The 25,744-nt window shown below is 37.8% G+C and overlaps 3 protein-coding genes across 3 annotated transcripts; 2 read left to right on the top strand and 1 right to left on the bottom strand.

Moving 5' to 3' along the window:
* Nucleotides 1-4,523: 4,523 nt before the first annotated feature.
* Nucleotides 4,524-12,479, top strand: AAE14 (acyl-activating enzyme 14). Its single transcript, XM_089146085.1, has 10 exons — nt 4,524-5,042; nt 5,138-5,210; nt 8,178-8,346; nt 8,448-8,546; nt 9,056-9,153; nt 9,518-9,711; nt 9,995-10,122; nt 10,536-10,909; nt 11,486-11,700; nt 12,132-12,479. The coding sequence occupies exons 1-10, from the start codon at nt 4,843-4,845 to the stop codon at nt 12,259-12,261; spliced, it is 1,680 nt and encodes a 559-aa protein (XP_089002211.1). The 5' UTR covers nt 4,524-4,842; the 3' UTR covers nt 12,262-12,479.
* A 1,850-nt stretch (nt 12,480-14,329) lies between these two features.
* LOC149025869 (caffeoylshikimate esterase-like) lies at nt 14,330-15,556 on the top strand. Its single transcript, XM_089146086.1, has one exon. It carries the CDS (start codon nt 14,414-14,416, stop codon nt 15,401-15,403), a length of 990 nt encoding a protein of 329 aa, XP_089002212.1. The 5' UTR covers nt 14,330-14,413; the 3' UTR covers nt 15,404-15,556.
* A 3,107-nt stretch (nt 15,557-18,663) lies between these two features.
* Nucleotides 18,664-19,781, bottom strand: LOC149025868 (uncharacterized). The gene is made up of 2 exons (XM_089143604.1): nt 19,635-19,781; nt 18,664-19,389 (listed from the first exon to the last, which is right to left on the bottom strand). Exons 1-2 carry the CDS (start codon nt 19,779-19,781, stop codon nt 18,664-18,666), a joined length of 873 nt encoding a protein of 290 aa, XP_088999730.1.
* Between the last annotated feature and the right edge of the window lie 5,963 nt (nt 19,782-25,744).

Here is a 25,744-nt window from a genome sequence, read left to right as displayed (position 1 = left end):
TACTTTTGGATTATGTTAGTTCCCTTTTTAATCTGTTGTTTCACTAAGTAGGGCTCTTTTATTTTTTCCCCTCGACAGAGAAAACCCAATCTTGTCTTCTATTGTCAGAAAAAGTGATCGGTTTTGTCATCTTTCAAATTGATAATGAAAGGATACATATTTGTTTATGTGGTAGCGGGTTTAGGGACTCATGTCACTAGTATGGCCGAGATCTTTGTATTTTCCGATTATGTTTGTTTAAGAACAGCCCACTTGCCTGAAATTTGGTATTCTAGCCTCTAGAACTTGTCTTTTGATTTGCATTTGCATCTCATTTGTAACTAATGTCACTGTTTTCATTATCTAAAGTTGAAGCTTTGATTGCCTGATGAAGGTTTTTAAATGGGAAGAATTCCATTTGGATTGAGAACCACATCACAACTTGCATACTTTGATTAGTTTATGATATTCTTTTCAAACATTTAACTTTAATGAAGAAATGAAAAAGGTGATCTAAGTTCAAGGCATTTGGCCATTAGTATGTATCCGAACTGAGTCTCGGATAGTATTCTTTCGATCCCTCACCTTGTATGGTAGGGGTTTATATGAGTTCCTTCGAATCTCTCGTTGGATGCCTTGGCCTCTTGTGGGGATCTTAGGGTCCGTTGAGCAAGGACTTCTACAGTTTGTAGAGCTGAGATAACTTGGGTTAGTGATGGTTATCCCTCGAATGATTATCCGTCAATAGGCATCATGGTAATTACCCTAATCCATAGTAGGGTGACTGCTTAAAGATTTCTAGATGGTTCGCTCGGGAGCTTGAATGCGATCAAATCTCTGTATCAGATTGAGACATCACAACTTGCATACTTTGATTAGTTTATGATATTCTTTTCAAACATTTAACTTTAATAGAATAAATGTGAAGTTCAAGGCATTTGGCCATTACAAGCTGCAGTTGTGGGTTCCTAAACCCTAGAAGACGACCATTTGAGGACATCATCCAATCAGAGCAACAGATTTCGGATTCAGTGAACAGTGCACCCAAAAAATACCTTGTTATACGCTCACTCAATAACAAGTGGTGGGGCAAACTAAAATAGGCATTTGGTAAATGAGGGCTCGACCTTATAAATTAGTAAATCCTTGAAATGTACAAATAAAAAAAAATTTACAAGTAAAATCCAAAAAAAATTTACAAGTAAAATCCCGTTAATTAATTACATGGTATGATTAACACCACTAGCAAATAAAAATTCGTTTCTCCACTTCTTCCCCTACTTCCTTCTTTTAAAAATTTTATTAGGTCTATTTCTGACAAGTAAATTGATTATCCATTTTGCTCTAGATGAAAGACATCTGTCCATCAATCATATATAAAGATTGAGATTAAATTTAGATTAATTTTTTAATGCCAATCTACGGTTACGATCAAAGGCACGTATAGGATTTTTTGGGGTAGGGTAAATGGCATATCGATGATATAGACTTGCAGCAAAGAAATAATAAAATTATTCGGAATAAAAAGAAAAGAAGAAAAAAAATGCCTGGGATCTATACAAACGGATATGATTAACACAACACAACCCAGTGGGCAGTGACTAACAATAATCCTCTACAGCAGAAGACCCAACATACGATAACCACCAATTTGGAATCTAACTAAGATGACTCATGAACTACAATCTCCTTGCACGGATTCCTAGACGCTGGCTGTGGTGGTGGCGGTGGTGATGGTGAGGTTGAGGTGATGATCTCCGTCGCTGAAACAGATAAATAAAAACAGCACTTACCATTAACGACACACCGATGGCCCCACACCCCAAGCTGGCAATCAATAAAGTTTTTCTCACTCCATCTTTTCCACCATTATCGTCTCTTCTCGTAAACGTTGCCGGAGCTTTGATGCTCTCCCACCGTGGCTCCGTCTCCGTCTCCGTCTCCGTCGAGTTCTTCGCTTCTGGTAACTCCGCTGAAGCTCCGCCGAAGAATGTGGTCATCTCCGGTGACTCCACTTCCGTTGGATTATTCTGGTAATCGATGCCGTGATCGGAAGGTCTCAGGTAACGAGTCTCCACCGTCATCATCAACATCGAAATGGCGATGACGACGACGAAGAAGAATGATCGGAAAAGGTTTCCACCATGAGGTAACATGATTTTGAGAAGAATATCGCCCTCTATCACTCTCACAGTCTCACTCTCACTCTCTGTCTCTGTTTCGCCTATTGCGAATGTGATTGAGAAAGAGAGGAATTGTATAAGTTTGTTTTCGGTCCTTATAGTTGAAACGTGATTCCTTGTCGGTAGAACAGTTATAATCCATTTCAACCCCTCCGAAAAGGAAAAAGAGAAAACAAAGAACAGTTATAAACTTGTAATCCGCCGTTCCTTTCTTTGTCTTTTTACTGAGTGGGAACTGAGAAGGGGAGGGGACAGAGAGAGATGTTTGTCAAGGTTTTTGCAAGAAAATTCTTCTGGTTATGAAAAGCAGATGGAGGAAGTCTAAAGAGAGTTAAAGTGGTCAATACATGACCTTTAGAAAATTGAGGAAGAGGGAAAGAAATTCTGCTTCAAATCTATCATGGATTTGTGGCTGAAATGGTTTCTAAGTTTTTGAAGAAAGATATCCAAACTGATAGAAGAAATGTTAAGTCCTCAGTAGCCTTTTTGGCTGTTTTTCTTAAAATTGCTATTAAGGGTGCAAGTTTGGACCTGACCGTCTTGAGCTCAAATACGGATTGGACTCAAAATGTTGGGCTTGAGCACTGGTTAAGGCTAAAATATTCTGACCCTGACTAGTGATAAAGGCAGACCTGTTCCTGTTTTTTTGTCCTAATTCTCGTCTTAATCATAGCCCTAAGTTTATTCCTGGTGCTTGATCTCAGTGCATTTAGGAACATAGATAATAATCAGGGCCCAATATAGAACCAATTAGAGCTAGGGCTACAAACAAGGCCAGAGAAATAGGGCCAGTGACAGAGCCAAGTATGGGGCCAATCATGACGAAAATGGACTTGACTTGGTCCTGTAAGGTTTAGAATTAGGGACAATAATCTTTAGTCCTGATTATAATAAAGATGAAAATAAACTCAGATAGATTAAAATATATGGGATAATTTTGTCCTTTTGATTTTATTACTAATAAAACCCGTTCTTTCGCCCCCCTATAACGGGCCGGGTTTGAATTGAAGCCCTTGCCTTCTAAAATTAAAAAAGCATACTCCCCTTTATAAACTTAAATGTCATTTTACCCTACTTCATTTTTTTGATTTAAAAATTTGGTTTTCCACCTTCACTAAACTGTTTTTTGTTAGTTGACATTCTTCGTTTGGTTTCCCACCTTCTCCTCGCTCGCGGCCCTTTTTCTTTTTCTTTTTTTTTTTGGGGCGGTGCTTTTTAATATTGGAACGCGTCCCTCCCCATGGGGTTTGACTTTCCGCTTCTCCCCCTTGCGCCACTCTTGCCGGGGTTCGTGGTGTTTCCATTTGGTTGTTCTATCTTCCCTCCTCTTCGGTTCTTTTTAATTTTATTCAATTATTATTTCTTTTTTTGGGTTTTTTTTGGGACGTTATGATTATTTTTTCTCTACAATTAATTGGGTTTTTGCTTGACGGGTATATGAGATAAGTAGGGTATTTTGGGATTTCTAAAATTGGAGATGCCACATCATCGTACTACGGCTTCGGGGGGCTTAGTAATTATGACAAGTTAGGTTGGATTGTAATTTTGCAATCGGGGATCATTAGTAATAATCAGTCGGGGGTAGTATTATCCCAAATATATATGGCTGCCTTATGATTGTAAAAGTTCTACCAATTCGACCATGTGGCAACATTAACTTCAAGTCTTGAAATAATAATGTGTATTAATGTGGTGAAATGGTGGATTACTTCTCCAAATCTACAGAGATTAGAAAATTTTGGGACTTGGAATCCCAAAAAGAGAAGCAGGGAAGAAAGGAAAAGTTGAATTTCCCTTTGTCGTTTTTTCCTGAGATTTTTGTGAAACAAAAACTACAACATTTAAAATTTCATTTTTTTAAAGCTGGTTAATGGGGTTTGTCTTCTTCATCAAGTAACTCATGGGAGTATCTTCTCTTCTCTATCTAAATATTTTCTTTTCCTTTGATTCATATGAATCAGGAACACATTGCCCAAAAAATATGATGTAGTTGTTTTGAAATGATGGAGTGAAAATTGTCCAAATGTCTTGACTTTCGCAACACCCGTCTATTATGGGTCCCACCCAGAAAGATTTCCAGAGATTACTTGATTGTCTTTTGCTACGTTTGGGTTTACAAAACTAACTAACCCTCGTTCTTTCAATCAAAAAAGTGTAAACTATGTCGAGTGTCCGTTTAGAAAACTAGCAAAAATTGTATGAGTGACTCATCAAATGTTTTTAGTGATAGTTTAATTTACAGTTGACATCACCAGCAAGCCACATGTCTTGCAGAGACCTTCAAAGCTCGAGTGAGTTAGTTTTTTTTTTTTTTTTTTCCTTTCTTTTCTTTAATAAAAGATAAAGAATAGAACACAATTTTAAGCCCGTGATATCCTAGTGGCGTACAGAGCAAAGACTGTCATTTTGTGAAGTTGCAAGCTTGTATGGATCAACTCTCTCTCTCTCCCTGGGACCTCTGGGTGGACTGTGGAGTGGATTATGGATATTGTAAACATCAATCACATGGTCCAGAGGAAACCCAAGAGGATGGAAAAGGATCAAACAACAGATAAGGATTACTTAATGTATGTTATTGTATATTTGTGTATGGTCTTTATAAATTAAACCCAGATTCCATCAATTTCCTGTGAAGTACTAACTAAAACAATTTCTCCTTTCTTACTCCTGCAACAATTCAATGGGCAAATTCTGGGAAGCCCACATCTGCCAGTGCCTCAGCCGGATATCTTCCTTCCGGTCTGATTCTCCTGTGACGATATTTGGAAACCGGCAGAAGACTGGAAAGCAATTTGTTGAGAGTGTCAGGGGTCTTGCTCAAGGGCTACTTGAAATTGGGCTTAAAATAGGAGATGTCGTTGCTATTGCTGCTTTGAACAGGTTTTTTTTTCTTTCTGCTTTTTGTTTTTGAAAATTGTACTTACTTCTAATTGGCGAATGTGAATAAGAAAAGGTTTTTCTTGTGTTCATGGCAGTGATTTATATTTGGAGTGGCTTTTGGCCGTTGCTTATGTTGGAGCTATTGCAGCTCCCCTCAATTACAGATGGGTGGGTGAGGTTACCCCTTTTTCTTCTTTCCTACTGAGATTTAGTATGATCACTTTCATCTGCCATATAATCTTGTCTTTTCTATCTTTTTCTTATTCTCTAACTTGCCAACATTTCTTAGATAGACTTCTTATATTTTTGAAACAAACCCACCCAAATAAAAAGGAACATATATGAAAAGGGAAGGTTCAGGTGTAAGTTGTAACACACTTTGTATGGGGCATTGAAGCTTAGCACATTAAGCACTTTACAATTGTTATCTGATAGCTTTATTGGAACCCAAATTTGGTGCAAAAGCAAGGTGTATCCTTCATTATCGACCTATCAAATTTTAATCCACACAAATTTTTCCTTGTAACAGAACAATGAGTCAGAAAATAGATAGGGCATGATGGTTTAATGGCTTCAAATAAGGGGGGGGGGGGAAATGTGATATAAGATGGAAATACAGTTGAGTTGGACCATCAAATTTGACATGTGGCTAATCCAGGAGACAACTTATCTATCCAATGGTATTGGCTTTTTGTACCTTCCGGATTACTCAAACTATGTGCTACAATGCCGACTCTCAGTTTTTTATCCTTTTTTTAACTATAAAAGATTGTATAGGAAAGAAGATTTTGTACAGCCTTGTTGCCAAGACAATGAGCATATATACATAACTCAATTTGGGCGTTGTGGATATTGAATTTGCAAAAACATTGGATTGATAGGCTCAAGCTTGGATTAATCACTTGTCAAATTTGGTGGGCCATCTTAATCATATGGCCGCCATATATTGGACTTTTTCTCCCATGTATTTGGAGCTTTTCAACTGAGCTGTTAGTAAGCTGATACATTAATGAACTTCTTAAGGCATGATCTGTCATGTAGCAATCCATTTGATTTGAAACTTGATAGGTGTACAAGATATGATGGGATTTCTCTGTGACAAATTTTGGTTCTACGAAAGCTGTCATACAAGAAGTATGGCTACAATTTTGCTAAGCTGCTACAATTTCGCTAAGCTTCACAACCCTGCAAATGTTATCCCCTGTTCAAATAGAGAAAAAAAAGGGGGGGGGGGTTGTCCAGTTGTGACCAAGTTGCATGACATTCAACTCATTACCAACTACACTTGTGGTCAACATGAGTGGTCCATGTGATAGAAGGATCCTCACACCCTACTGATTGTTCAAGTTTCTACTTTTCAAAAGTATATAAGAATCACAAAAAAGTGAATATGAAGTTGTAAAACACGAATGTCACTGCTTATAGATGAATCAGTGGCATTCTATTAATACTAGTCACTTAGAGTCTTACTTTTGAGTGCTTTTCCTATACTTTTTTGGAGGGTAAAAAGTGAAATGTTGAGATGACTGTGGGTCCTCTACACATGGACCGGCAATTTGGCCACTCGGTAATCTTTTGTGATATGTTAACGAACTTGAGTTACATATAGATTGACCCAAAAGGGAGAAAGGAAAACAGAGTGCAACATATTTTTGGTATCTTTAATTGGTAATAGATGGATATGTTAAGAAGATTTCAAGACGATCAGTTGGCTTGTATTTTACGATAATGATATGTTCGAAGTTTATATATGATTTGGACAATTCCAAAACTAAGATTTGATCTTTGTTTTTGGTTTTCATCATGAGGATTATCACATTCCACTATTCATCCATTGTACATCTTCTTAAGAGTCCTTTTCATTATTGCTTAAACAATTTGTTTGGTGTAGGGCAGTTGTGTTATTTTTATCTCATTTCCAAGCATAGTCTGGTTTTTCTTATTCTGTAGAGTATGATTTAGAGTGCATTTAGGTGATTTTTCTTGTCTCTTTTATTGAGGTTTAATAGTTTCTGATATTATGATGCTTTTTAGTAGTATTTTCATATCATTTACCTTTTTCTTTCTTTTGGGGTTGAAACACGTCAGACACCTTGATATTGTTAATGCTGTGCTTTTATCGTTGATTTATTTCTTTGAATATTACCCTCTTGTATTATGAGGTATTTTTATTTATTTGAATATGACCCTCTTGTAGTATGAGGACCTTGTTTTACTTTCACAAGTACTCAATTTAGGCTCCATTTAACCTACTGTTTTATTGATGCGGTAACCCAAGGTAGGTTGTTACATTTTTCATGTATTATGTAATGTTAACCTCAATTCTGTAGCCATTAGTTCCTCACTTTTCTTCCATTATATCTTCCCGTCCTGGTTTCTTTGTTTTATTTTTGGGATTAGAATTACATGCTATGTTGTGTGTTTAACTTGGAATATTCATTATTGCTCATTATAAATGCCATATGAATAGGAAGAAGTTTAACTGGGTGGGCTGAGGTACCTAACACCTTCCTTCGTCCGCTACCTGACTCTTAACCAGTCTCATTGCTGGACTGGTTTGAAGGTAGTTGTGTTTGGACCTAGGCCCTCACCTTGGTTCCTTGTTGGTGACTCTCATTTCCTCATCTTCCCAAGGGCCAGGGTTGATATTTTTTACAGTTTTTGGGATCAACTCCAAATCCCTGTTTTTACAGTATCAATTCCACTGGGAATTTTCAATCTTCTTGTTGTTCAAATGCTTTCCAACAATGTGTTTTACAAAAACAAAATGGAACAAAGTTGAGAACTGGGTGCATAGATATGTCCTGACTCAGGGAGATGGTTTTTATTATCATACCCCGACATTATTTTTGGTTTCTTTTCACCATACCAAAGTTATTCAAAGTCTGATATCTTATGGTCTTTTGTTATCAAAATCCTTGTAAGGTGGTTTGAACATGAGTTTGTTTGTATGCCAAGTTGGTCAATGCTCAAGGTTATCATGGTCTGCACCTTGACCGATTCCAGGTGTTATTTAAATTTTAAGGCCAGGAGACCTAACTGGACGATAGATATCAATACCAAAAGGGTATTCTTTTCATTTTATAAAACTTGCTTGTAGCATGTCTATGTACACCAACTCATATTTACCTGCAGAGCTCTGATGAGGCAAGGTTGGCAATAGAGGTTGTAACTCCGGTGATGGTGGTGGTCGATGACAGCTGCAGTTTCTGGTCCTTTGAACTCCAAAACACCAATCTCAATTTCCTTAGATGGCATGTGTTCCTTGAAAACCCTTTTTCCCTCCATAGCAACACTGATGCTGGTAAGCATCCTTCATCTTTGCCAAGATGGCATCCTCAGTCTGCAATGTTTTGGGAGCTCCTCATTCTGTTCTTTTATACATACATTGGCATGATATTTCAGTGTTAACTACGGAAACCCTGAAGAAGCCTTTCCAAGTGTCTAAGCTACTTGATTATGCCTGGGCGCCTGAGGGCATAGCTCTAATATGCTTTACTTCAGGTATGTTCATGTTCTCTACTTTTTCCACTCTCAAAATGCAAAAATTTGAGCAGCACCACTTACAAATCCTATTTACAGTTGTTCTAATGGGCTAACGGTAATGACCAGATAGATCATTGAACTGCTCAAGAGCCCAGGTTCTGGGGGGTTGTAGTTCAACTGATTTGGACTTGTCAGAACCAACAAACTTAACTTAAACGGCTGGGGTTCCAGGAGAAACAGGAGTTACTTGGTTAGTCATGAAATTGATGCATCCGACCTTCAATTGGTGTTCCTCAAATAAGAAGGTTCTGGTTCTAATTGAATTTGGTTCAACCTAGTGGACCTCTTCAATTTCTAAGATCAGTTGTTTGTTATAAACAAATTCTAATTTTGGAAATTTTATTAATCTCTGGTAATATTATATGGTTAAACTACCTCTCTTTCTTTATATTTTGTGGCCACAATCTTGGTTTTGAACTCTTTTTTTGGGTTTTCCTAATTTGTGTTTGAACAATGGTTGGATCCAGGAACCACTGGAAGCCCAAAGGGAGTTGCCATGACTCACACAGCTCTCATTGTCCAATCACTTGCCAAAATTGCCACTGTTGGTTATAATGAAGATGATGTATGATTTCCCATATGAAATTAATTAACATTCTTCCTTTGCCTTTCCAAATTACACATATAAATCATCATTTTATCTAATCCAACTTCTGCGGAAATGGTGGCATTTGAACCCCACCTCTTCATTCCGCTGAACCCCCGGTTGCACCTTCTCTCCCAACCCCCCCCCCCAAAAAAAAAAAAGAAAAAGAAAAAGAAAAAAGAAGAGCAGAGTCCTTCCTGAATTAATCTCTAAAAAGTTCAATTCAGCTTGTGGACTTATGTTAATTCCTCATCTGAACCCAGCCTGTCCAACAGTCTACTTGGTTGTCCTATCATTATTTCTGGAAGACTAATTTAACTTGGATTTGTATGTAAATATGTAGGTTTATCTCCACACAGCCCCTCTGTGCCATATTGGTGGAATATCTTCAGGGATGGCCATGCTAATGGTGGGAGCTTGCCACACATTAATTCCCAAGTTTGAAGCAGAATCAGCCCTTAAAGCTATAGAACAGCACCATGTGTCTTCCCTAATTACTGTTCCTGCCATGATGGCCGATATGATTTCCACCACCAGGTAATATAGTATACCGTACTAATGCACATCTATTCTAGCTCATGATTTCTGACAAACGTCCAAGAAGTCAGATTAAAATGGTATGCGTCTGTTTTCTTGTACCATGAATTTGCCAGGCCTAGGCCCAACACTTGTTGTTTGTATTGGCCAGTCCCTGCTTGTTATCATTTCATTATGGTCTGTATCTAATTGATGTCGCATAGTTGTTAATGCTAGATTTGAAAGAAATTGTGAGTTTGCTGGTTCAAAGTTTTTTAAGTCATGTTTACAAAGTTTGAACCAGGAAATATAAAGAATGGAAAGGTGGAGAACATGTGAAGAAGATATTGAACGGAGGTGGAGGACTGTCAATTGAGATGATTAACAATGCTGCCACAATCTTCCCGTGTGCTAGGCTTCTCTCGGCATATGGTGGGATTTCTTATATCTCAATTAATTTTGTTTCTGAAAAGAGTTTCCTTTGTTCTTGAGTTGGTTACTCATTTAGGTTGCCCTTTCCAACGTGATGGAACTTCATTCTATCATGAATCATGAATAGAGATGACACAGAGGATAGAGAACTTCTCCAACCCTCTCCTTTTACCCTCTAGCGTTGGTTACTAGTTTCCAAAGTGGTCTAAAACCAGATTGGATCCAAACCATTTTTCATGCAAACCAAACCAAACCCTGCTTAGATCTTGTATTCAGCAGCACATGTAACATGCTTTGCATATGACTCCTAGCATTATCTAGACTTACTTCAAGTTATTTATGTATGCTGGTCCATAATTTAATTAAATTTTCTTCTTACTTTTTGTTTCTTCACTTTTCCTATCCATTTAAAGGAATGACAGAGACTTGCTCCTCACTCACTTTCATGATCCTTTACGACCCCAGTAGAAAGAATTTTGATGAGCCATTTCAGAAGGCAAGCATTATTGACAAACCAGAAGGCATTTGTGTTGGAAAACCAGCTCCACATGTGGAATTACAGATACATGGAGAAGAGTCATCTCTTGCTGGGAGAATTCTGACCAGAGGTCCACATGTAATGCTTAGATATTGGGATCAATCCCAAGCAGCAGGGTCAAAATTCATGGACGAAGGTTGGCTTGATACGGGTGACATTGGTTGGATTGATGACTACGGTGCTGTATGGCTAGTTGGACGCTTAAATGGTCGAATAAAGAGTGGAGGGGAGAATGTCTACCCAGAAGAGGTAAGCTTTGTGGTCATTCTTATAGCGCTTGAATTTTAAGCTCAATCAATCATTCCAGAAGATCTACTTGATACTTTTATCCAGATTTCATGCAATTCATCCCACTTAAATTTTGCTTGAATGTTATATGGAAATAAGGCAGTGGTGAATCTTGTGATGATTCTTATTTCAGTAAGAATTTCACAGCTCAAAGGCTTAATTTTTGCTTGTTTACGTTACTAGTGTATGCTATTTCTATTTTATTATAGTTGCCATTATCTCTTATTTAGTTCAGGTGGCTCAATTGACATAGGTAAAACCAGTGGTTATGTCAACCTTGTTTGTAGACCTGGGTGAACTTTTTTAGATTGCAACATAAAAAAACTCGATTAGGTGGAGCACCCAAGGTCTTGGTCAGTTATCTGACATCTGTTCTGGGATTCTGGCTTCGTACTGTTTAATTTCAATGTCATGGCATATGACATAAGGCTCTGAACATTGTGATGTTGCATCAAGGACTATTGAACAAAGCACTCCTATGTATATAGTCTGATATGACATACAGATTTTTACAGGTTAGCTCCCTTTGTGATTCAGGTGGAGGCTGTCCTAAGGCAACATCCTGGAGTCTCTAGCGCCGTTGTCATCGGACTCCCTGACTCCAGGCTAACAGAGATGGTAACTGCTTGCGTGCAGATAAAAGAGGGATGGATATGGAACGATCGATTTACTGGTCCCCTATTGGAAATAGAAGATCTAACACTGTCTAGTGATATCCTCCAATCTCATTGCAAGCAAAGGAATTTGTCCAGGTATCATTTTTCTAAACCCATTTTTCTAAACCCATGTTACTTTGAAGGTCTTGTTGCTTGCTTGTGTAATGGGTTGTTTTTCTGAATAGCACATCATCTTTTTGAGCTTTTAAATGATTTCCATAAGAAAAAGCTAATACTGATGCCTGCCTTATTCAGACAAGCCATTTTAACTACCAGCTCTGTTGGAGATTCCCTTAAACCCTTCCCTTTGCACTGATTTCCCTTTATTGTGCTTCATACAGAGCATCGCACAAGATGTGATGGTTTTTTTTCTTTTGGGTAGAAAAAGGATATAATAAACTTCTTATTTGGCTTGATCATCATGGTTGTTTGTTTTTGGACGGGGCGGGTTTGAGAGTGGATGGGATCTCATTAAGCAAAACAGAAATGAAAATTGAAGCTATACTGATATGATTTTTCATTTTCAGCTTTAAAATACCAAGGATTTTTATTTTGTGGAGGAAGCCATTTCCGCTGACAACAACTGGAAAACTGAGAAGAGATGAACTTAGAAGACAGGTCATGGCACACCTGCAGATCTTCCCAAGTCATCTCTGAGAAAACAATAATTCGGTAAATTTTGACTTCAGAGGACCCGAATTCTTTCATGTTAACTTTTTTATGCCTTCCCTGAAATCTAGGTTTTATTTAAAGAATAAAATTAAAAGAAACTCCATTAGCTCCGAAAATCTTGACCTGGGCAGTCAATGTAGCAGTACAGATCACCAATATACTTATTTATTTTTCTTTGGGAAATTCAACAAAATAAATGTCATCATTGTATATTGTTTATGATCTGTCTTTTTCTTTGCTTAATAATAAAGATGTCATTCTAAATTTCATGAATGATGACTTTGTCTTTGAAACTAAAACGATTTTGCTGTTGATCATGACTATTTGGTTAAAGCTCAGCTGCTTGTGTGTCTTTGTTGGTAATATAAATGCCATAACCTCGGCCATTCAAAGTCGTTGTAGTTATAAGTGTCCAGCTGGTATTAACTATTTTAGCAACTGGCCATTGGTTAAGCTTCTTTGATCAGACTTGTCGGCCATCATAGATCTAAAATTTATCAAGAAACTTCTCCATTTGAATTTGCTAAGAAACCCCATCAGAATAGATGTTCTAGCGCTGCCCCCTTGCAGTAGAAATTAGGTGATGAAGGTAAAGTACATCAAAATTCAAAGTGGGAACTATCTAACTTGGGGTGACCTTGAAAACCTTTCCCAATTCTCACATTTTCACAGATATGGCATCAAGGACAGATATTGATGAGACTGATTAGCCATGTTTGAGTAGACAAGCTTCAGGGGTTAGATATACAGTGAAAGGTTTAACCAGGGTTTTGGAAGACAAGAATCCACATTGTTGCTAATCAGAAGATATGATAATGTTAGTCCTCCTTCATAAATCGGATAGCAGAAGAACTCTTAACCACATGAATGGATAGACCAATAAATGGATAGCTGAACTTCGCCTTTGAATTTGCATTCGTATTTGTTTAAGGGTGTCCGTATTCGGAATTTTTCTTACTGGAAAATATCCGCATCCGTCCACTAAGCAACCAGATTCGGATTCGGATAATTGCTTATTAGATCAAATAAAAATTTATCGTGATAGAGTAAAGTATTCAACATTTTTTTCTCTGAAGGGAAGATAATCATATTCGGTAACCGGATAATTGAAAATAAAAAATTATTCGGTTAGAGTAAACTATTAAGCATTTTTCTTCAAAAAATGGCTGATAATCGGATTCGAAAACCAATAATCGATAACTGGAAATAGAAATTAGAAATAAAAAATATTAAAAAATGACAATCACCGATCAATAATCCAATCAATAATGAGATAGTTTATTGGATTGGATTATTATTGTATCTTAGATAAATATTTGGATTGGAACTCGGAGGCCTTCTCTAAATTTGTGTCGTATTCGAATTCGAATAGCAATTTTGCTAATCATATTCGGATATTGGTGCATCTGAGCCGAATCTGATCCATTTACAGGTCTATGAATAAGTGAGTTTGGGTAAAGAGTCATAGAGTGAAAGCAATGACAGTTGTCTCTATCCGCCTTTATCCACTGTCGTGATCTTTGGGAGTTGGGAGAATTAATGGATAATCTCCCATTTTCAACACCTAATTAATTTAGTTGGGAGTCCATAATCAATTTAGTACCTGTCTAAAAGCTAAACCAGTCAAATGTCTTTTGTCTTGCCGATTGATTATTACACTCTTTCCTCTCCTTGGTTGAGCTCTTCAACCTCGGTCTTTGCCCGGAGTTAATGAAACTTTTTACCCAAAAAAAAAAGATAAATTATTACACTAAATGCTGTTTGCTTGAAACGGTTAAAATTAATTTTCTTTTCTCATGTAGCTTGCATTATTATTATTATTATTTAGGGTAAACATGTGGCATTCATTATTGGCATCTTTCATGGAAATTCATGGAACAAAGCCTTTATTGTGTTGTTAGAGAAACCGCACAAGTTGGCGGGTGGGGCAAAAGACCAACTAAAACTGGTCAGAATTTTTAATTTTCTCCTGTAAAATATGGGTCGATTTTGGTCTTGCCCAATTCGACCTGAAACAGAGGTTAAAATAAGAAATCAATGGCTATTGATTGGTGGTTGAGAGAGTGAAAAAAGTGGCAAGAGCTAGCTACTATATCTAGATCTTCTGAGCTTCCTCTGAGGTACCAGACAACAGAAGATGGCTCACCCAATACATGAAGCTAGTGAAAATAGCCCTTTTGGAGATCTCACCAGGGAGGAGTTCTACAAAACCCACCATGTCATTCACAAAGAAGAATTCATGCTCAACAAAAGAAATATGAAGATCTTCACACAATCATGGCGCCCAGATGAAGCAATGGTTCAGCTCAAAGGTCTTGTTGCCATGGTTCATAGTTACATCTCTGAAAGCAGCTGGATCTTCCAATTAACTGCCGTAGCCATTGCTAAGTTGGGTTTCTTTGTATGTTCACTTGACATGCAAGGCCATGGCTACTCTGATGGTTTATATGGTCATGTTCCAGACATCCAACCAGTTGTAGGTGACTGTATCCAGTTCTTCGACACAGCCCGTGGTGATCATCCACAGCTCCCAGCTTTCCTTTATGGTGAGTCACTTGGAGGTGCTGTTGCCATTTTCATTGCCCTTAAACAGAAGGGTTTATGGAGTGGTTTGGTCTTAAATGGAGCCATGTGTGGTGTTTCTCCAAGATACAAACCAGTTTGGCCACTAGAAAAACTTCTTCCGGTGGCGGCATTCTTTGCTCCGAAATGGAGAGTAGCAATCACAAAGCCACTGGTAAAGAAGTCCTATAAGGAGGAATGGAAGAGAAGATTGGTTAAAAGCAGCCCAAATCACAGGAAGTCTTGTAAGCCTCCGGCTGCTACTGCACTTGAATTCCTAAGGATTTGTGAGAAAATAAGGAAAAGGTGCCATGAACTTGAGCTTCCTTTACTAGTGGTGCATGGGGAAGGTGATCTCGTATGTGATTCTGAGTCTGCAAGACTAGTTTATGAGTTTGCTGCAAGTAAAGATAAAACCCTGAAGATCTTTCCTGGAATGTCGCATCAACTGATAGGTGAAACAAAAGAAGATGTTGAGCTTGTCTTCCAGACCATTTTCTCATGGCTTGGAGACCAAGCAGACGAAGCAGTGAAATCTGCAAACGTAAATAGTTTTGACTGTTGATTATGAAGTAATCTTTTCAAAAGTTCCAGATAATTTATCAAGTTTCAAGACTCTAAATAACAAGTTATACATCTGTCTATGTATATATTTTTTTTGGGTTCATACATCTGTCTTATGTATTAGTATTAACCAATGTATATAATTTCAATGTTAGAGTAACATGAAAACTATACATTTGGCCTTAGCTTAAGCTCTTTCTTTGCTTCTAAATGCAGTGATACCATCACTAGAGGTCTTGAAGCATCAATCTTCTTACTGTACTAGTGTACTTTTAGCTACCAAAGTGGTTATTTAATTCTTGCGCTCACTCAGTCAACTATGTTAGTTGTACTGTATTTATGATGCTTCTCAAATAAATGGTTGGAATTTCCCTACCTTTTAAATGCTGTCGTCTCCTAATTAATAAGGGATTAAGGTCTTGGTTTTCATTTTCAAGGCTGAAATATTTGATGAGATAGAAATCAAGATATGCTCGACGAAAGTATCCCGAAAATAAGGAGTTCCGAGGTAAAATTCGAATTGTGACGAAGTCGTAAAATTGGAAGGAACTACTAAAACTTGTCTTTCAATTCCATATGGGGGCCATGAAATCACTTTTTGGGTATTTTGTAGTTTTTGAAAACAACCATTATCTTATAGAATCTTCACCATCCAAAATTTTTGAGTAGTTGGTTCACACTGTTAGTTTTCTTTTCTATTTACTAATGGAAATTGGAGAGTAGCGTCATGCGTCTCGAGAGAGCAGCAACATGGTATCACGCTGTTTGCATAGAATTGTAAGATTATTTGTATCCAAGATCGTATAGATCGATTAAGAACTCTTTTGTATAACAAGGAAAAGATGATGATGAGTAATACCTTGTTTGGGATCCATTGGAGACAAAAGCGCAGCGGAATATCTTTATCTTTAGCCTCCCTCTTTAGTCGAACTTGAAGTTGATTCTATGATCAACTTGATGTTAGATCTTCTCCTCTAAACTCCTCCCTTTTCACTGGCTTGATGGTATATCCTTTCTGATTAAACAGACGTGATTGTGATTAGGGTTAGAGGAGGGACCTAGCATCCTTTATATAGGCAAATCCGTTAGATCGTCCATCAAGATCTAACGGTCCCTATTAGCCCACACTAGCCATCCATATAAGAGTTCTAGTAACTTCATATTACCCTATCGAGACCAATAAGAAACCAATTCAAACTGTAACACAATCAAGGAAGCCCAATCTTAAGTAGAATATTCAATTAATATTCTAACATTCTCCCACTTGGGCTATATTGATTGTGACATAGTCGAGCAAAACAAAAACATCTCTTTTGTTTTAAGAAAACATTTGAAAGAAAAAAAAACATGTTGAAAACATTTTGACCTTTAAGTGCACAACTTTATATTGGTCTGAAGATAATCCTAAAACTCAATCCTTTCACATAGAGCTTTAAGTATCGAATCATGGCGGTGATCGCATCTTTTAAATGACACAGACCATCCATGGTCACAAATACTCTCAACTCTACTGAAATTGGATGCAATATGGTAGTATGGCAACTAATGACACTTTATAGAAATCCTCATGTGTCATTCCATTGTCGGTCCTAATCTCTCACTTTATGATTCCCATGAACCCGACTCAATGTCACGAGAGAATATACTTTATGGTTCCCACGAACCCGTGGCTCAACGCCATGAAAGCATGTACATTATGGTTCGAACCTCGTGGCTCAATGCCACAAAAGAAGATTATATGTACATTATGGTTCCCACGAACCCGTGTCATATTTATAACTCGAGTTTTAACTTTATGTGTTACATGACACACTTTAAGGCTAATACATAAATGCCTTAGCTTTTGCTTAAGGTTAACACATACCTTAAGACTTTCATAACATGCAACATGATAATAATGTGACTATCAATATGTCACCAACGAACTTTATTGAATTCAAAAATGAATTATCGGTGCATAAAATGTCAAGAAACCAATACGAGATGGAAAAACAAAAGAATATAGTACACGTAAGCAAAATATGAGAATAAACTCCCACTAAACAACCGTATCTAAGGATGCTCCCAAGCCCATAGTTACCACATGTCTATCAAAGACGTTAGGGCGGAGACCCTTAGTTAGGGGATCTGCAACCATATCATCTGTACCAATATGCTCTACTGTGATGTCACCTCCTTTAACCTTTTCTTTAATAGTCAAATACTTAATTTCCATGTGTTTAGACCCTGTGATACCCTTATTGTTGTTAATAAACAGACTGTGAACTGCTATCACAGTACAACCGGATAGGTCTATCCACAAAGTCAAAAGCTCGTCAACCTGTCTAATGAGGTTCCTTAACCAACAGCTTGAGTAGCTGCGGATAACACGCTACAAACTCTGCTGCATAGTAGAAGAAGTGAGTATACTTTGCTTTGAACTTTTCCATGATACTGCCCCTCCAGCCATCATGAAGATGTATCCGGATGTGGACTTCCTATCATCCTCACAACCAGCAAAATCAGAATCTGTATACCCTACTAGTTGTAGGTCTGAAACTCGTCTGTATATTAACATATAATCTCTTGTCCTCTTCAAGTACCTCAGAACTTTCTTTACAGCGAACCCAATGATAAAGACCAGGGTTCATCTGATATCTGCCTAGGAGTCCTGCAACAAAAGCAATGTCTGGCCTAGTACAAACTTGGGCATACATGATGCTACCAAGTGCGCTAGCATAGGGTACATTTTTCATTTGTTCTCTCTCAGCATCATTTTTAGGACATTGCGACCGGCTCAATTTATCTCCCTTGACAACTGGAACATTCCCAGGTTTACAATCTTGCATATTAAACCTCTTCAAAACACGATCAACATATGCCCTCTGAGAGAGACCCAACAAGTGGCGTGAACGATCACGATGGATCTCAATGCCTAGGACAAAACTTGCCTCACCAAGGTCTTTCATATCAAAGTTCTCAGACAACATTTTCTTGGTCTGATGCAGTAAACCAATGTCACTACTAGCAAGTAAAATATCATCAACATAAAGAATGAGGAAGATGAAATTCCTCCCACTAACCTTGCTATATATACATTGATCTACTAGGTTCTCAACAAAACCAAATGAAGTAACAACATTATCAAACTTTAAGTACCACTGTCTAGAAGCTTGCTTGAGACCATAAATAGATTTCTTAAGTTTACACACAAGGTGATCAAAACCATCTGCTGCAAAACCCTCTGGTTGAACCATATAGACCTCCTCATCAAGGTTTCCATTAAGAAAGCGTTTTCACATCCATCCGATGCAACTCCATATCAAAATGAGCCACTAATGCCATAATAATCCTGAAAGAGTCTTTAGAGGAAACAGGTGAGAAAGTCTCATTATAGTCAATTCCTTCTTTTTGAGTGAATCCCTTAGCTACTAGTCTGGCTTTGAACCTCTCTATTTTTCCTTGTGAGTCCTTCTTAGTTTTGTACACCCATTTGCAACCGATGGGTTTACAACCTTTGGGCAACTCAACAAGTTCCCAAACCCCATTATGTCTCATTGACTGCATCTCATCCTTCATTGCATCCATCCACAAGAATGATTGTGGGCTATAGACAGCTCCTTGATAGGTGGATGGATCAATCACAATACCAATATCATAGTCGTGCTCACCTAAGTAAACCACGTAGTCTGGTGGTATAGCAGATCTCCTTTCCCTTGTGGATCTTCTTGGTAGAGCTTCAATAATTGCATCTTGAACTTGAGGATCCTGAATAGGAGTATTGTCAACAATGGGTTCCTGAACTTCAACGGGTGCAACATCTAATGTGGTATGCTCTACATCTATCTGATTAGGGAGAGAGAAAAAAATAGATGTTCCAATATCACTGTTATCCTCCACATTTTGTGAACACAAGTTACCCTTCTCGGCTACATCAAATTCCAGAAACTTGGCTGTTTGAGAATCAACAATTCTGGTACCTCCACAGGGATTATAAAAACGATACCCCTTGGAATGATCAGGGTAAGAAACAAAATAGCAATGAGTGGTTCTAGGTTCCAATTTTCCCAATGTTGGATTATACAATCTCACTTCAGACAACCCCAAACTTTAAGATGGTTCAAGCTAGGTTTACGACCATCCACACTCAAAAGGAGTCAAAGGAACGATTTGGAAGGGACACGATTAAGGATATAAAGGGCTGTTTTCAAGGCTTCACCCCACAAAAAATTTGGTAAATTAGTTCTACTAACCATGCTCCTAACCATATCCATAAGGGTGCGATTACGCCTTTCAGCCACACCATTTTGCTCAGGACTACCAGGCATAGTAAACCGACCAACTATACCAAATTCCTCTAAGTACTTGGCAAATGGGCCTTTGTCGTCCAAGATCCCCATGTCTGCCATAGTACTCTCCTCCCCGGTCAGATCTAACAATTTTTATGATTTTTCCCAACTGTTTTTCAACTTCAGTCTTAAAAATCTTGAACTTCTCAAGAGATTCAGACTTTTCTTTAATCAAGTACAGATAACCATATCGGGAAAAATCATCTATAAATGTGATGAAATAAAAATTTCTACACAATGTGGCTGAGTAGGGACCACTTATATCGTATGAATAACTTCTAACAGTCGAACTACTGACTCGTTTCTTTCTGGTTTTGGTCACTTACCCCTCCGTCTCACAAGTATCTAGGCCACCAACAAGTGTAGGGAGGATGCTTGAATTTATTAACCTTCCTACTCTTTCTTTAGATATGTGGCCAAGTCTTTTATGCCACAACGTGTAAGACTGTTCCTTAGGCAGGGGTCTTTTAGGGGCAACAGTTTCAACATTGCAAGAGACATAAATATCTTCATTTGAAGTTAGACATAAACTATATAATCCATATGACATTGTGCAATATCCAACTTTATTTGAATTAAAAAACAAAAATATTTTACTATCTTTCACTTCAAGGGAATAACCACACAAGTCTAAAACTAAACAAATCAAGTTTCTTCTAAATGTGGGTACATAAAAAGTATCCTTTAACAGTAACTTAAAACCAGTGTCTAATGTCAAAATAATGTCTCCCACAAATTCTACGTCTTCTTCTGCATGTGTCCCCACAGCGAGTTTTGACTCCCTGCTACTTGGCTTCCTCTTGTTTATGAACCCCTGTAAAGTGGAAGTAACATGATTAGTGGCACCACTATCTAGCCACCAAGAAGTTGATGGAACTAGAGAAATATTGGATTCACAAACAAGAGCCAAGGAGTCAGTACCTTTATTCTCGCGTTTGGCTAACCAAGTTTTATATCTGGTGCATCGCCTTCCCTGACCTTTCTTCTTACAAAAGAAACAACTTTCATCATTCTTTTTGAGTGGAGGTCTTTTGGGTCCTAAATAGTTAATCCGACCGGTTTCTTTACCTTTACCCTGAGCAACCTTAGGAGTATGGTTTTTGAACTTCTTTACCTTATGGGTGTTGGGTTTAGATGCAAACAAGGCTACATGGGTTTTGTCTTTCTTTAATTTCTCTTCTTCAGATACAACCCTAGAGATTAAGTCATTGATAGACCAGGCTTCATCTTGGAAATGTAATTTGTCTTTATGATGCCAAAATCGGTGGAGGGTATTGAGGGCTTGATGGACAATAACATGATCGGAAGTGAAACACCAAGGGATTTGAGTTTGGTTTGAAAATCAACCATCGTAATGACATAATCCCTAACTCCACTAGAACCATTATATTTCATAGTAAAAAGTCCCTGGAGAAATGTACCAACTTCGGCATTAGATGAGACACGGTACCTCTCTGCAACTGCTTCCAAAAACTCCTTAGCAGTGCATTCTGTAGGCAAACCACTTTTAAGGTGTTCTTTGATAGACCTCTTCATTGATAATACGCATATACGGTTACTTTTCACCCAGCGATGAAATAACTTTTCTTCTCGTGTCCTGTTTTCTCATCTCCGTTTTTCAATTTAAAGATATGTGGACATCTCCATTTCCATAGCAAACATTATATCCTCCTTCCACTTCTTAAAATTCACCCCGTAAGAACCTCAATAGAAACCATATTATTGTTGCGGGTGACTGAAATAAACAATGTAATACTTTATTAGCAAATATAGATAACATTATCAATACATCTTTAGAGAGTATACATATATCATCATGTAAACACCTTTGGGCAGAATTCATGACATACAGTTGTGATACTCCCTTACACGTCAGCGGCCATGAGAGCATTCCAACCTTCAAAATTTTACCACCTTTGGGTGTATAAACTTCTTAGATTAGTCAACTCCCAACCAAATGTTGCACGTGTCTCCCTCTTAATGCTAATACATAATTACCACCTTTGGGCGTATAAAAATACATTAACATCAAGAAACATCCCATTACTATATATGGTTGACATTCCATAAACCCAACCATGAATGCCACTTTGGCAGTCACTCACAATCAAGCTCATGAAATTCTCATATTGGGATATACTTTATGTTATCCACAAATAATGCTAGTACATTGTTTGAAAAACAAATTCCGTTCCAAGGCAATCAATCATGTATAAATTACATCATACATTTGTATAAAATTCCGATTACCAAAAGGCAATCAAAGCATGTATAAATTATATCATACATTTGTATAAAATTCCGGATTATCAAAAGACAATCAAAGCATGTATAAATTATATCATACATTTGTATAAAATTCCGGATTATCAAAAGACAATCAAAGCATGTATAAATTATATCATACATTTGTATAACTATAAAACTAAATAAAAGAACCATGTAAAAAATTTATTTAACGGAATTTTCAAATCCATAAGCATGTTTTGTTATATTTCACATACATAGGGGCAAAATTGGGTCTTGAAAATGGTTCCATTCGTTCAAGGGTCCAAAACATAAACCCCAGAGAACTCTTCAAAATTCCATATTAATTGGTCAAAAAGAAAAAAATACCAAAAAATAGTATTCTGGAATTTCCCCTCTTTTTTTTTTTTTTTTTTTTTTTTTTTTTTTTTTTTAAATTAAACCGTTCGGCCAGCAATAAAAACGTTTAAATAAACGAATCATATTCGGTTGAACCGGACCGAACCGAAACCAAAATTATAATTGAACTATTATACTTGACCCAGCGAGTTGACTCCGTTCCCTCGACTCCTGGTGCAAATTTCGATTAATTGGTCCAAACAGTGACGTTCACCCGACCCAACCATTAGGTCGAACCGTTACTGGTCAACCGGTCACCCATTTGCCCGACTGGTTCAGATTCGTCCCCGCGTTATGTCTTTACCCACCCGTTGACCCGGTCGACTGCCCGTCAGCCCTATTATTTATATATAAAAATAAATAAAAAAAAATCCAGAAAACTTCCATTCCCCCTCCCCTCCGATTCCGTGATGCCCATAATATGTCGATCTCTTCTTTTTTCGATCTCGCTTTCTCATTTTCAAGATCCTTTCTAGAAAAACTTATTGACCAAAACCACTTTGTCAATATCCAGGAAAATCACAAATTACACAATTTCGATTTTAGAACCCTAAATTCATCATTCAACATTCTTATCTTTAATCGATTCTATGAGCTCTCCACTGTAGATTATTTGTATCCAAGATCGTATGATCGATTAGACTCTTTTGTATAACAGGAAGATGATGATGAGTAATCCTTTTTGATCCATTGAGCAAAGCCTATATCTTTATCTTTAGCCTCCCTCTTTAGTCGAACTTGAAGTTGATTCTATGATCAACTTGATGTTAGATCTTCTCCTCTAAACTCCTCCCTTTTCACTGGCTTGATGGTATATCCTTTCGATTAAACCAGACGTGATTGTGATTAGGGTTAGAGGAGGGACCTAGCATCCTTTATATAGGCAAATCCGTTAGATCGTCCATCAAGATCTAACGGTCCCTATTAGCCCACACTAGCCACTCCATATAAGAGTTCTAGTAACTTCATATTACCCTATCAGACCAATAAGAAACCAATTCAAACTGTAACACAATCAAGGAAGCCCAATCTTAAGTAGAATATTCAATTAATATTCTAACAATAACTACAGAAGGCAAAAATTTCAAGACAAATATTATCACATTCACATATCATCTAGCCTGGAATCCAATTAATATAGTTTCTCAAAATTAATTTATTAAATGTAGATTCTTATGGCTTGATGATCGAGCTATCATTTGTCTCCAAGGTACAAACCTACTTTCCTGGAGGCAGCTTTCTTCTCTTCAACTTGGGTAGTAATATTCACAAAGCTGTTGGCTTTCAAGTCTCACAAGGAGGATTGGAAGAGAAGATTAGTTACGAACAGCCCGAATCGCCGCGATAAGCCTCTGGTTGCCACTGCACTTGAGTTCCTGAGGGTTTGTGACAAAATAAGGAAAAGTTGCCATGAACTTCAACTTCCCTTACTAGTTGTGCATGGGGAAAATGATCCAATAGGTGATGCTGCCTCTGCAAGACTAGTTTTCTCGCTGAGGGTGTTCGCCTTGCTACTTAAATTCAATGTGTCAGCATGTACCTTGGCTGCACGGGAATGCATGGTACAATGTTATTTAAGTTCTTTGACTTGGTCAGCTATGTTACCTATAATTTCAGCTGTTTAAATTTTTTGACTTGCTTGGAGTTTCTTTTGAGTGTAGCTGCAATTAAGGCGGTGTTTGGTTATATTGTTGGAACAGATTTTTCATCTAAAATATGATTCTGAGTCGAGAATATCGAGAATCATCAAGTTTCAAATGCGTTCTAGCTATACCTGCAGGAATCTCTATTCATAAAAACACATACCAAACAGTGTGATCCCGTTTGGGTATTTTCTAGTTTCTGAATGACAAACATCCGGGATGTAATCGTCTGCGGCTAACATTTGAGCGGCCATCCAGCGGCCGCTCTGAATGGCCGCCACGTGTCAGCGGCTGAAATCTCAGCCGCTGGCACTTTACACTAATATAACTCTAAGGATTGAACCACACTGGACCGATATGGTTAAACCAAATCGATCCATTATTTCTTCATAATTTTAAAATATAAAATAACATATATTAAATCTAAATCTATTCGTTCAGTCACCGTCGTCTTCTCCGACGGCACAGAGATACTTCTCATACTTGGGTATCTGACAGACCCAGCACTAAAAATGGATGTGAAAACAAGGCATCAAACAGTCAAGTATCTTGATCTTTCTGTGTTTGGGACAGGTAAATCAATTACTGCAAGTTATGTCTTACCACTCTCTTCAGGCGAGAATGTGAATGCGGAGGTAAGTCAAATGATTCGTTGGGAAAGAGAAATTCAAGGCTGTTCATACATAAGGCTTATAAACCATCTGGGCATAAAGCCAATATAGAATTTGCTACATCTTTTTCCAAAGTGATATCTGAGGGACTGTTATGGGAGAAGGAAGATCAGATTTGTGGACTATCTGAGCTTATCAAGTTGGGTTTTATGCTGGAATTTGAAGAAGAAGCTATCAAGTTCTCGATGAATACAAAAATGCAACTTCTAATTGAGGATGAGGAGTTCTTGGCTTCAGTATCCACATCGGACTAGCCCGTCCAACTTTATGCTGATTTCCAGGACATCTGAATTCTTGATTCCAATTGATTAGCCCTGAAATTTGATTGGCATCTTCTGATAGGCATACTCAATAGAGATACATCCCCATCTTGAGCCATGTATTTCAGAAGGGGTAGGGCCTTGACATTTGAGTTCATAAAGCAGAAATTCCAGTTACTAGCAAGGAAAAATAGAAGCTCCATATAAACATCCTCCGAAACACCCAATCGTTGCTGGGGAAGACGATCGGAGAAGATGCTCCATATTATTAACTTCTTTATTTTATTTTATTTTAAAAAATTAAAGAAATAATGAACCGGTTAAACCAAACCGGTCCACATTCAGCCCTTGATATCCTTACTCATAGTTTGAAAAATCACAAATAAAGTGCCAGCGGCTGAGATTTCAGCCGCTGACACGTGGCGGCCATCCAGAGCGGCTGCTAGATGGCCGCTCAGATGTTGGCCGCAGACGATTACATCCCCAAACATCCTCCTACCCCACGAAAGTTTCGTAAAACCCTCCAAATTTTATTGCAGTGCTTGGGACTCGGGAAAATAATGAAGCAGCATAGCATGGGCCAAGGCCCAATTTGTTTCGAAGTTGAACAACTCACCCGATATAAGAAATGGTACAAGCACATACCATTGCCATTTCAGGCCCAGATCTTAACAAGTTGGGCTGGCTCTGCTGTCCTCCAAGGCCCATAATCGAATTCTGATCTAGTGCGGATCACCTCCCCTAACAAAGAGCACAAACCGACACTTTATGATTACATAAATATGGGGCATAGG

Source organism: Hakea prostrata, chromosome 2 (assembly GCF_041222555.1).
Source record: "Hakea prostrata isolate BN-2017 chromosome 2, UWA_Hpros_2, whole genome shotgun sequence".
Classification (NCBI taxonomy): Eukaryota; Viridiplantae; Streptophyta; class Magnoliopsida; order Proteales; family Proteaceae; genus Hakea; species Hakea prostrata.
Note: the sequence above shows the minus strand (reverse complement) of the source record. Positions and strands in the feature narration are given on the sequence as shown.